We start from the raw sequence: 12,311 nt of genomic DNA, 5'->3' as shown, positions 1-12,311 counted from the left end.
ACTCTGACTATTTTGGCATGTAATATTCAATTACAATACTTGATGTAAACAATGAATATTGTTGTATTTCATGTGTGATGATGATGATGTTATGTTTCAATTATATACTCTGTGATGATACTACAACAAGGAAGTCACGCTCAAGCCCCCAGACGTTTCCGCCGTCTGGTTCAGAGGTGTGACAAATTTGATATGAAGCCATATATGTAGAAGGATTGATTGTGATCCCTAAGAAATTATGGTTAAATGTGTCTTCTTTTACCGTTTATGGAAACACACAAACACACACATACATGTTAATCGATGATGAACACATACAAATCATAATACATTTGCTTTTGTTCAATGGAAAACATACACACTCCAAAATTGAGAATGTGGAGATCTAAGAAGATGACTTGAAGAAACTTAATCCCAATTAGAAGCTCATAGATGAAAACAAGTATCAAATCAAAAACTCGATCCTATTTCACTATTTTTTAATGTATTTGAGAAGTAACATGTGGCGATTTCTATATCTTCGTTTTGTGTATTTTTTTTTATACCGAATGTTAGATTGAGTTGAAGTGAGCATTGGTGTTTCTTTCTGATGCTTCAATTAGGTTCAAGGAAGACAAATATGACGACGGTGGTGGTTTTCAGTAAGATGATAGCGGTGATGATAGTTTTGGCATGGTTTACAGGTAGAGAAGATGAGATTACAAAGCAAATGAAAGGGTGGGTGAGGGTGTATGCATGGTGATAGAAAGAGAAAATGGTGAGAAAGAGAAAATGAGGTGGTCATAGCCACATCAGCCACTAAGACCAAAACCGGTCAGCTGCCAACATGGTAGTGTAACCGTCTAGAGAATAAAAAACCTGCTAAATGACATTTACACAAACAAATCTTGTAAAGTTTCGGTTTTAATTCATGAAAAAGTAAATTTATGGTAAAACCATATTTAAAAACTTAAAGTTACGTAAACTTTTTGTTAATAAAAAATTGCAAAAATAATCTGTGTAGTTAGTGTACCACCCATAATTTCATGTCAAATTAAAACTTTTCAACACACTTAAAAACCATTTAGTTATTACATAATATTTTTTCAAAATAATAATCATTATAGTATCCCAGTTTCCAATCATAAAACATAGCAGCAGCAGGAGCGGTACGATCAGGCCTTCGCCTTCCCTCGATCACCAGAAGTACCTGAAACAACAAACTGAAACTGTAAGCCCGAAATCTTAGTGAGCTACCCCAAAATACCAACGACATACCAATGTAACCATAACATATTTCAAATATAGAACAACATGCATAATGAGCCTTCAACTTGACTGGACCGCCTTGCAAGGCCTACGGCCTATCTGGACCGCTCCCGAGCCTTCGACATGACTGGACAGCCTCCCAGGGCCTACAACCAATCCGGACCGCTCACCGGGTATGTTGGCCTACAACACAAAGCAGGAGCGTCTCAACCCAACCCTCAATCAAACAAACATGTGCACATAAGTATCATATGCTAGCTCATATCATATAATAGTCAAACCGATCTATCATATCACTAATCATATCAACATCCCAAAGACTGGAATACAGACCTAATCGGTCACTAACATAACATCATTCTATAATTAGGACACTGAACTAACCAGGTCACTAACATAAGCATAACATCATCCTAACCACCAGGATGTAAACCAATAACATATCATGCCATAATCTGGATAAAATCATAAAGGGCCGACCTTGGTGTCGTAGACCCTATTTATATAGTGATGATAAGTCACTTTGCAACTGTCGACTCGTAAGATAAGTTCAAACTATCGGATCACTGCCACGAACTCCACCACATATATTCATTGTAAACCATACTTGTAAATTTTCCAATCTCCCAAAACGTCCCCTGGAGGCCACTGATCAACCCTTAGTCAAAGTCAAAGTCAACTGTCAAGGTCAACAGTCCATGTTGACCTCAACTCGTCGAGTACCCTCAGCTACTCGCCGAGTTTCATGCATAACTCACCAACTCGCCGAGTCACTAAAGTGACTCGTCGAGTTCCTAAGGTTTGCGGCCGAAAACTCCTTAGCCGACTCGTCGAGTTTTCCCTTGCAACTCGCCAAGTCCACATATGTCCAATAGTTGGGAAAACCCCATCCGACTCGCCGAGTCACTCATCCGACTCGCCGAGTCACTCATCCGACTCGCCGAGCACATGAAAATCTTCATCAGACTCGCCGAGTTGACCATGCCACTCGCCGAGTCCCTTTCAGTCCTTCATCCATACAGATGCTTTTTAAGCCATGCAAAGGCTCCATATTGCAGATCCAACTTCCCAAGGCATGCTTATCACGTAAAGTTGCAAACTTTACGTGCATGCAAAGCTCGAAAGCCTTAAAATGACAAAACTAAGCTTTCAAGGATGTCTTGCACTTGAGGGAAGGCTCATACTTGCCAAAGCTGATAACTTTATAGATCTAGAGGCCAAAGGGAGTCCAGATCTGAAGTTGCAACTTCAGATATTGACTCAAACACAAGAAACATTTCCTAAAACCCACCCAAAAGAGATTAAAGATGAAATGATCCAAGGAGACAGCCCAATACCTTCAAGAGAGTGTCAACTGAAGTAGATCTTTGCTTCCCACGAGTTCCTAGCTTCATTTACTTGTTTCCCAAGAGTTCCTCACCACGAGTTCCTAGCTTTAACACACCAAAGAAACACACACACGATTTAGGGTTTAAGGGTGCCAATGAGCTGTAAAGGGGAGACCGGGGGGAAGGCCAATGATCCTTCAAATAGGGTGCAATACCCCAGAATTTAGGGTTTCATCTGCCAGCTCCTACTCGTCGAGTCCCTTCTTGGACTCGGCGAGTAGGTCACTAAAACATGTGGACCAACCCGCTGCTACTCGACGAGTAGGGCAACCAACTCGTCGAGTAGACCTTGAAAATAAAAAATTCTTATATAAATCAATACCTGAGAGTCGGGGTGTTACAGTTAGCAATTTATAATTTTGATCCAAAAAGTTTAGGTCCCTATACACTTAAAAAAAACAGTTATGCCCTTACACTTATGAAGACAATTATGGTCTAATATTAAATCTTTTCATTGGTTTTGGTCCCTATATACTTAAAAAGGTGGTGTGTATTTTTTTTTTCAAAAGAATAAGAAAATATTAAAAGAATATAAAAAAATATCTTAAAAATGTATTTGTCATTTTATGTGGGGTATAAACAAAAACCATATAAAAATACGTGCCATATAGACCAAAAACACATAATGTATCTCAAATTAGACTACACCATCAAATAGAGACCAAAAACATACAATGTATCTAAAATTAGACTACCAATACACCATTAAATTTTTTTAAAACCAAAACCAGGTAATTTTATAATTTTAACAAGTACTTTTTTTTTTATAATTTTGGCTTGTTAAATTTTCTTTTTAATATAATATTATTTTAGAAAAATGCGAAAACTGGAATCTTTTATCAGGCCGGCTATTAGATGTGTAGCAAATCGAACACCATTCTCTCCGGGGACGGACTCGAACCCTAAACCTACAATCACACTGCAACAAGAACAACACCCAAATTCTGATTCTAAATTTTCTCACACGTCACATCACCACTCACCATTTCCTTGCTAACGACCAACGGTTGCATGCAGCTCGATCCCTGACATCGTCAATGGACACCGTCGTCTACGGAGCACTCGAAGAAATTTGCTCGCAAGGAGCTAACGGACTAACTCTCCGTGGTCTATGGTCCAAGATCCCCACTCATCTCTCCTCTAATGGTCTCCATCTCTGCACCAACGTCAAGAAGGCCTTGTGGTCCAATCTTCTTAATATTCCAAGTCTTCGATTCGAATGTGAAGGCGTTACGTACGATGCTGAAGACCCTAAGATTCAGTCTTTCGAAGATGCCGAAGCGATCGACTTGAGGATTATCGCGGCAGAGCATCTGCTTAACAGCTTTGTCGGGATTTACGACATTAAAGCTTCGGATGCCGGCATTTCCCAGCCACAGCGTCGCGCCCTCGAACGTCTTGCTATTGCTAGGTTTGTTTGTATGATATGATCGGTCTTATTACGAAACATTACTATAGTGATCTTGCCATTGGTCTGAATACAGAGTTCAGATCAATCGTTAGAACATGATCAGCTCCGAACTTTTCTATTCATATGGGGACACATTTGTGCAAAAATTTAGTTGATATTATCTATATGTGAATTTGAACTCGAAGGCAGCTCATATGCTATCTATTGGACTGCTTTAAAGTTTAAACTTCAAACCATTAGTCTACTTTCACTTTTAAGAAAAAGTAAATACATTGGTTAATCTCTACAATGAATGCCAAAATCAGGAAACCATTGATGCAGGAACTGAAAACTCTTTTGAAATCGAGGTTTTTTTTTTAGATAAAAAGAAAAACTGCTCTGAGAGCTGTTGGATAAAACTATGCATAAAGGTTATTGATGTTACTATACTTTCTACTGCTGCAGAACAGATGGAGTAACCCAGAATGAACTTGTGAAAGAATTTGGCATTAAGAACAACAACATGTACTACATATTAAGGAATCTTGAAACCCGTGGGTTAATTGTGAGGCAATCAACAATAGTAAGGAAGAAAGAAGCTGGAAACGATGGAGAATACAAAGCTGGTTCAATAGTAAACACCAATATGCTCCACTTATACCGTTATGCAAAGCCTTTGGGAAGCTTACAAAGACTTGAAATTATCAAAGAGAATGATGCAGACAGAAGAGTTGTTACAGGAGGTGGTGTTTCTGAAGAACACATCAAAGAAGATGTACACATAAAAGACTATTTACCTGCTATAAAAGCTGTTTGTGATAGACTAGAACAAGCCGATGGCAAGGTTACTATCTAGTATCTACATTTCAGTTGCCTTTATACTTAATCATCTGCTAATTCTTGCTTCCTTTTATAAAGGTTCTTGTTGTTGGAGATATCAAGAAGGAGTTAGGTTATCGCAAAACTTCTGGACATAGAGCTTGGAGAAGTGTAAGTTCATTTCTTACCATTTACCATTTAGCATAACTCTAAGGTTCATTTCATCTTCTTCCCTGATTCAACTGTATTGCAATTTGCACAAGTGGTCTCAGATTTTACGCAGGCTGAAAGATGCTCATCTAGTTGAGGAGTTTCAAGCTACAGTGAACCAAAAGGAAGTTAGCTGCTTACGTCTGCTAAAGACATTTTCTCCCAAAACTTTTGTCCCCAAAAGTCATGGAGGTGGAGATGATGATCTTGATACAGAACAACAGGTCAAACTTGTCAACAGTGGTCAAAATACTGAACAGCTTCTTGAACTTCCTATTGAGCAACAAATTTATGATATGATTGATGCTGAAGGCTCAAAAGGGTTGATTCTTAATGAGGTATACAAAAGACTTGGCATAAAGAATAAACGTTACTACCCTCGAATTCTTGATATGGTGTCTAGATTCCAGATGCATCTTGAGTCAGAAAACCTTAATAGAGGTCTAGTCTACCGAGTTTGGACTTCTGGAAACTTCAATTCTGAAGCTTCAACCTCACTCCCTAGTAAATCAGAAGACACCATGGATGACAAACTTTCAACTCAAAGTCAAACCCAAGTTGGTCAACTCATGCTTACTCACACTACCCAAGAGTCGGATCATCGGATTACTACAGTCAACGCTGAAGCCAGTGAAGAACAGAATATTGATCCAATTGGTTTAATTTCAACAGGTTCTCATAATCTTCAAAGTGACACAAGTGGCATAATTGTAAATTTAAACCCTGCGTTAGAGATATCTTCATCTGCTTCACCAGCATCCCATGTTAGGCGCTCATATACAACATATCCATGTCTCGGTTTTAGTTCAGCTAGCTCACAAAGGGAACAAAGGATACTTGAAAAGCTACAGGTCAATATATTAATCTTTATCTCCTTTTACCTTGAAATTGACTTATATATCTTATAGTTTTCTTTTTTCTTTTGACAGGAAGAAAAGGTTCTTATAAAACCTGAACTACATAGGGTGCTTGAAAGTCTCGAGAATCTTGACAATAAGCATACAATGATGGATAGAAAGACATTAGAGCGAAGTCTAAATAAGCTTCAAGAAGATGGACACTGCAAATGCATTAGTTTTGCAATCCCTTCTGTCACAAACTGTGGTCGCAAACGTACAGTTGATGTGATCCTCCATCCATCTGTATACAAAGCTGAAGATTTATCAGATATTGTTCATGAGAAAATTAGGTCATTTGAAAAGCTAATACGCACCCAATGTTTCCCTCGACATACAAATAGTAAATCAAAATCAATCCCTGTTTTAAATAATGTGGAGAGAATTCCTACAACAAACGATGTTCAATCCGAGGCTTTTATAGCAATGAGGGAAAACGGTTTTGTTTTGGCTAAAATGGTTCGTGCAAAGCTTCTTCATGTTTTTCTATGGGAGTATCTGACAGGTGTCCCTGGGTGGGATGATAGTATTAGTATTCTATCAGGAGAAGAAGATGATGTTAACAAGAATCCGTATAGTTCTTGCAAATTGTTTGAATTAGATGCAGCTATTAAAGCCATGCCACTTGAGTTGTTTTTACAGGTTGCTGGGTCTGCTGTGAAACTCGATTCCATGATTGAGAAATGTCGGAATGGAATTCGTCTTTCCGATCTTTCGATTCCGGAGTATAGGTCTCTCATGGAGACTCGAGCAACTGCAAGGATCTCTTATGTTATTGACATCTTAAGACGTTTGAAGCTGATACGTTTGATTGGTGGAGAATTTGTGGAGGAGACTCACGTGGGAGTGGGCCCACATTCTACTACTACTACTACTACTACTCTTAGACATTCTCTAGAACTTAAGCCTTACATTGAGGAACCTGTTACAGTTGCTTTGCCTTCGCCAGGTGTCAATTCTTTTGATCTTCGTCCTCATGTTAGACATGATTTTGTTCTTGCATGTAGAAAAGGTGTTGATGAATACTGGAATACTTTGGAGTATTGTTATTCTGCTTCTGATCCAAAAGCTGCTTTGCATGCATTCCCTGGATCTGCTGTTCATGAGGTTTTTTTCTTTTTTCTTTTTGTTTTCTTTTTATATATTTTCTGAAACTTCGTTTTATCAGGTGTTCCTTTCGCGTTCATGGGCATCAGTTCGAGTTATGACAGCTCATCAACGGGCTGAGCTGTTAAAACTTGTAGCAAATGATGACTCGAATCAAAAGTTATCCTACAAAAAATGTGAGAAGATTGCAGAGAATCTTAATTTGACCTTGGAACAGGTTTGTTTTCTTTATTTGGTTAAATTAATTTAATTGTTTGTTTTGTAAAACTGATTAATTATCTTTGTAGGTGCTTCGTGTATTCTATGATAAGAGACAAAAGAATAAATTGAAGGGAGCTGGAAGCACGAAAGATAAATCATCAAATGCTTTAATTACTTACAAAAGAAAAAGATCTTCGAAAGTAAAGACAGTAAATAATGAAAAAACTTTAATGGAAAATCTACTTGAAGAATCTAGCAAAGTGAAGCATCCCAAATTGTCCCATACACATGTGTCAATTGATGACATGGATGTCCAGAAAGAGGCTGCTGATGACGTGGCACTAATTGAAGATGAAGACGATCAGCCTTACTCTGTGTCAAAGCTACAACAGCCTACACGCACGAAAAGATTTCCATGGACAGAAACAGCAGACAGGTTAAGGGACTGAAATTGCAAATTAACATTTAGTCCAGGGACGATTTATGTAATTTGGTGATTTTTTTTTTTTTTTCTCAGGTTGTTGGTGATTGAGTACGTGAGACATCGTGCTACAATCGGAGCAAAATTTCACCGAGCAGAATGGAGCTCACTTGAGAATCTACCAGCACCTCCTGAAACATGCAGAAGAAGAATGTCAACATTAAACAGAAACAATCAATTCAGAAAAGCTGTAATGAGACTCTGTAACATGCTTAGTGTCAGATACGCAAAGCATCTAGAATATTCCAAGAACAAAACACTCATCGATAATCGGAAAGCTCCTGATGTTGCTGTTCATCCTTCAAATGAGTTGGATGTTGATGAACAATGGGATGATTTTGACAAGAACGATATAAAAATAGCCCTAGATGAGGTTCTTCAGTACAAACAGGTTTTCAAAATTGCAGCAACTAAAGGTTCTTCTCGATTCGTATCCAACAACTGTCCTCGACAACATGTAAGAATTTGATCGATCATTTAAATTTTCACAAATCATTCGTTAATCTTTTTTTTTTATTGGTTTGTAGGAATTTGATGAAACCAATGTAGGTGTAGGTTCATCAGGTAACCCTAGCGATGAGTTTTTGGATAGTGGAAGGAGGGAAGGTTCTGGAAGAAGATCAAGAAGACGTTGTCTGCCTAAAAGCTATGACAAGCTCATGAATAGAGGAAAAAGTTTTGAAACACAAACGTACAAATCATTAGCAGTTTCTAATGCAATCGAGCTTTTCAAGCTTATCTTCTTAAGTACTGCAAAAGCTCCAGTTGTTCCAAGCTTGTTGGCTGAAACACTGAGGAGATACTCAGAACACGATCTTTTTACAGCATTTAATTATCTCAGAGACAGAAAATTCATGGTGAGGGGTAACGATGCGAGTCATTTTGTACTCTCGCAGCAGTTTTTACACAGTATTTCATCTTCTCCGTTTCCTGTTAATACTGGAAAAAGAGCTGTGAAGATGTCGAGATGGATTCATGAGAGAGAGAATGATTTGTTGGAGTATGGAGTGAATCTCCCTGCTGATCTTCAGTGTGGCGATGTTCTTCATTTATGTTTGCTCATGTGCTCAGGCGAAGTGTCGATGTTCCCTTGTTTGCCTGATGAAGGTGTTGGAGAGATTGAGGAGTTGAAGAAACGTAATCGTGATTCTGATGATAAACAAGAACAATTGCGTGTTGAAAAAGCTAAAAAGCCGAAAATATTAGACAGCGAGATTTTTTCTCGTAAAGAAAAAGGTTTTCCAGGCATTCAGTTATCGTTAACCCGTAGTTTAATTCCAAGAATCGATGCGATTACTTTTTCTGAAGATAGAGACACTTGTCCTTCTGTTTCCAACTCATCTGTACTCGTGGCATCTTCTGAGTCAACATGGGAAGGTATGAGTAGGCATGCAAGACACGTGGCATCTTCTGGGACCTTTGATCCGGATATGTTTAAAAGTGTTTATTCAGCCATCCAAAAGGCTGGGGACCAAGGGTTAAGCATGGAAGGAATCTCCGAGATTATTATTACTGATGTACAAGAAGGGGAAAAGATGGAAGAAGTTATTGTTGAAGTGCTTGAGGCATTTGGGAAGGTTTTAAAAGTGAATGCATACGATTGTGTCCATGTTGTTGATTCTTTATATCGATCAAAGTACCTTTTGGCTTCATCAATGGCATCCCACCAACATGAACATGATCTTCTTCATCTCAAGGAGCCTCAAACCTCCTCCATTAATGATGAGTTACAAGAAAATCGTACAAGTGCTCCTCCTGATGAGGAAGTGCACAGAGTCACGATTTTAAACCACCCACAACCAGAAGAAGAAGAACAAGTTGCTCAAGTTTTGATTGAAAATGAAAAGGAGATTGTGAAAGTAACGTCTCCAAGAACAACAGGGACAAAAGAGGGATTTTGTATTGGTGATTTTGATGTTGATTCGCCTTGTTATAAGCCAATTTTGCCTTGGGTAAATGGAGATGGGAGTATTAATGAGATTGTTTATAAGGGACTTGTGCGTCGTGTACTTGGTATTGTGATGCAAAATCCTGGGATTTTGGAGGACCATATTATAACCCAGATGAATGTTTTAAATCCTCAGGTATGTCAGTTTCATCTGTGTTAATTTTTTTTTTTTTTTTTTTTTTTTTTTTTTTTTTTTTTTTTTTTTTTATGAAGAAGAATTAATAATCCTTGCATTGATTGCATTTCAGAGCTGTAGAAAGTTATTGGAGGTGATGATTCTAGATAGTCATATCAGGGTGAGAAAGATGTATGCATCTGTATCGAATGAGCCACCAGCCATGTTACGAGGTCTTTTTGGTTGCAGCTTTAAGAAACCAAAGTTGGTTTTTAGACAACATTTATTTGCAAACCCTACGAGTATCAACTGTTTGTAGAATATATGAATATGTATGTACATGAATTATAAATTAGTCCGTATTTATTGGTTTCTTAACCACTATGTAACCTCCTTATAAGTTATAACTACTCCAAACTGTACAAGTCATTTGTCCCACTTTCCATCTATGTAAACCTAAGAGGTTTTGATCACCGGTAGCAAAGGCTTTTACGCTTTTTTTTTAGAAATCATTTTTCACAATTTTTTTCACTTATTCGTGTGATTAATATTAAATATTTCAGATATTTTTCTTTAGAAATCTTTTTTTCCCGTTTGAAATCTTGTAAATGCATACATTATTGGTGTTAAATACATACTAACATATTATGCAATAAAAACTAAGCTTAGGTATTAAACCTATAAAATATGTTGTTTTAATTTAGTAAAATATATTCGATTTGGTTTACACCTGGTAAATATATCATTATCGATAACATTTTTTTCTTCCATTATCGTTTTACCATTTCTATTTTCTTTCATCCATTATCGTTTATTACTTCGTCCAAACATTACTTTTTTCCACTGTCACGAAGATCTAAGATAATCAATATTCTTGCTTCTTATGCGTCGATCTTGAATCCACATTTCCAATTGTTAATCGTGAATTCCTTAATCGTAATCTTTATATAGTAAAACAACGTATTTTCATGGGGTTTAGTACCTAGGCTTAGGAGGGACTGTAATGTGTGTGTACATATAAAGATAAAAGAGTTATTGTTTCTAAGTTTGTGTTTGAGATTGTCTTTTAAAATAGCTTATTAGTTTTTTAAAAAACCTAATAAGTTAAAAAATATTATAAGTATTTAAAAATAACTTTTGATACAGGTTTTTATATAAGCAAAATATAGAGTTTTTTAAAAGCTACAAAATCCTAGCTTTTTAGTTTTATATCTTTAAAAAGCAAAAACAAACATTTTTTAAAAATCAACTTATTTGTTTTTTTTAGTTTTTCCTATATAAAAACTAATACAAACATTTTTTAAAAATTGTTTTTTCAAAACATATAAGTAAATAATCACTTTTCCTAAAAGATAAAAGACAAAACTGCAAATTTGGTCCCTGTGATATTCAAAAAACTTTGAATAGGGTCCAAAAAATTTCCAACTTGCATGCAAGGTTTAAAATCAAGAATTTTTTATGATTTTGGTCCAAAAAAACTTGAAAATACGGTTATACCTTTGAATTTTTTTTTTCTTTTTTATAATTATTTTAATACCATTTTGATTTAAAAGAAAAAAACAAAAAGAATTTGCTAGCAACCTCTCTCTCTCTCTCTCGTTACATCCTCACCAAAAAAGAACCCATCTCAAGAAGAATCTGAAACAAAAAATTATCGCTAATCAAACTCCAAGAAGTGTTATTGGTTTTGAAGAATTCTCCAGTATTTTTCAATCGACTACCTTCTTGGAAGCGTAGAGCCAAATCCCACATCAGCCAAGATAGAGGCGGTGGCTACATATCCGGTGAACCATGTTCATGTTGCTGGCGGCACCACTGAGCCACCTCCTAAGCCTAAAGCTACTGTCCCCCAGCCAGATATCACCAAACATATTCCATCCGAGATTCAGGGTGGCCAAAATACATATTTCCATGTCTCAATGGTGGGATGAAACTGTAGTCGCTTCTCCATCAGCCTCATCTTTGAAGACACTCATAATGACTCGACCCGATCAACCTCTCTGCCTCTCTCTAAGAGCATTCAACCAAGCCTAAAGATCTGCAAGAGCTCAAGGAGCTGCTTAATCCAATCTCTAGGATCATAATTGATGCATCCAAATCTCTTACAATTTTCCATTATTTTAGTTCCAACTCCTTAATTGTGTATTCCTGTCTCTATACATCTTCATCTATTTGCTGAATTAGATGTCTCAGGAAAGAAAATTGGAATCGTATGCTTTCAATATTGATAATTCTGAATAAATAAATCAGAAAAGGAAGAAGGAAAACAATGCACTCCAGGTGCTCGGTGAAACACCTGAAAGAAAAGTACCTTTAGATATTTCAATATATGAAAGAAAAATACCTTCACTAAGGTTGTAGAAATAAAATACTTCTAAAATACAAACACATATCAGAAAAGAAAAGTGAAGGGAATCGGGAATGAGTTCATTGTTCAGCCAAGAAGAAATCTGGAATGAGAGCCACCCACAAACAAGAATTTCAATGGATATTGCAGTCATCAAAAAT

The 12,311-nt window shown here is 36.9% G+C and overlaps 1 protein-coding gene across 3 annotated transcripts; it reads left to right on the top strand.

Annotated features, from left to right (window-relative positions):
• Nucleotides 1–3,470: 3,470 nt before the first annotated feature.
• LOC111897275 (uncharacterized) lies at nucleotides 3,471–10,276 on the top strand. 3 transcript variants are annotated; one of them, XM_023893238.3, is made up of 10 exons: nucleotides 3,471–4,047; nucleotides 4,492–4,870; nucleotides 4,945–5,016; nucleotides 5,118–5,906; nucleotides 5,985–7,058; nucleotides 7,120–7,275; nucleotides 7,346–7,695; nucleotides 7,777–8,197; nucleotides 8,268–9,824; nucleotides 9,937–10,276. In XM_023893238.3, exons 1-10 carry the CDS (start codon nucleotides 3,674–3,676, stop codon nucleotides 10,120–10,122), a joined length of 5,358 nt encoding a protein of 1,785 aa, XP_023749006.1. In that variant the 5' UTR covers nucleotides 3,471–3,673; the 3' UTR covers nucleotides 10,123–10,276. The 3 variants fall into 3 exon arrangements, with proteins under 3 accessions (XP_023749006.1, XP_023749005.1, XP_023749007.1); XM_023893237.3 differs by having other exon boundaries at nucleotides 5,109–5,906; XM_023893239.2 differs by having other exon boundaries at nucleotides 3,859–4,047; nucleotides 4,497–4,870; nucleotides 5,109–5,906.
• The last annotated feature ends 2,035 nt before the right edge of the window (nucleotides 10,277–12,311 follow it).

Source organism: Lactuca sativa, chromosome 5 (assembly GCF_002870075.4).
Source record: "Lactuca sativa cultivar Salinas chromosome 5, Lsat_Salinas_v11, whole genome shotgun sequence".
Lineage (NCBI taxonomy): Eukaryota > Viridiplantae > Streptophyta > Magnoliopsida > Asterales > Asteraceae > Lactuca > Lactuca sativa.
Note: the sequence above shows the minus strand (reverse complement) of the source record. Positions and strands in the feature narration are given on the sequence as shown.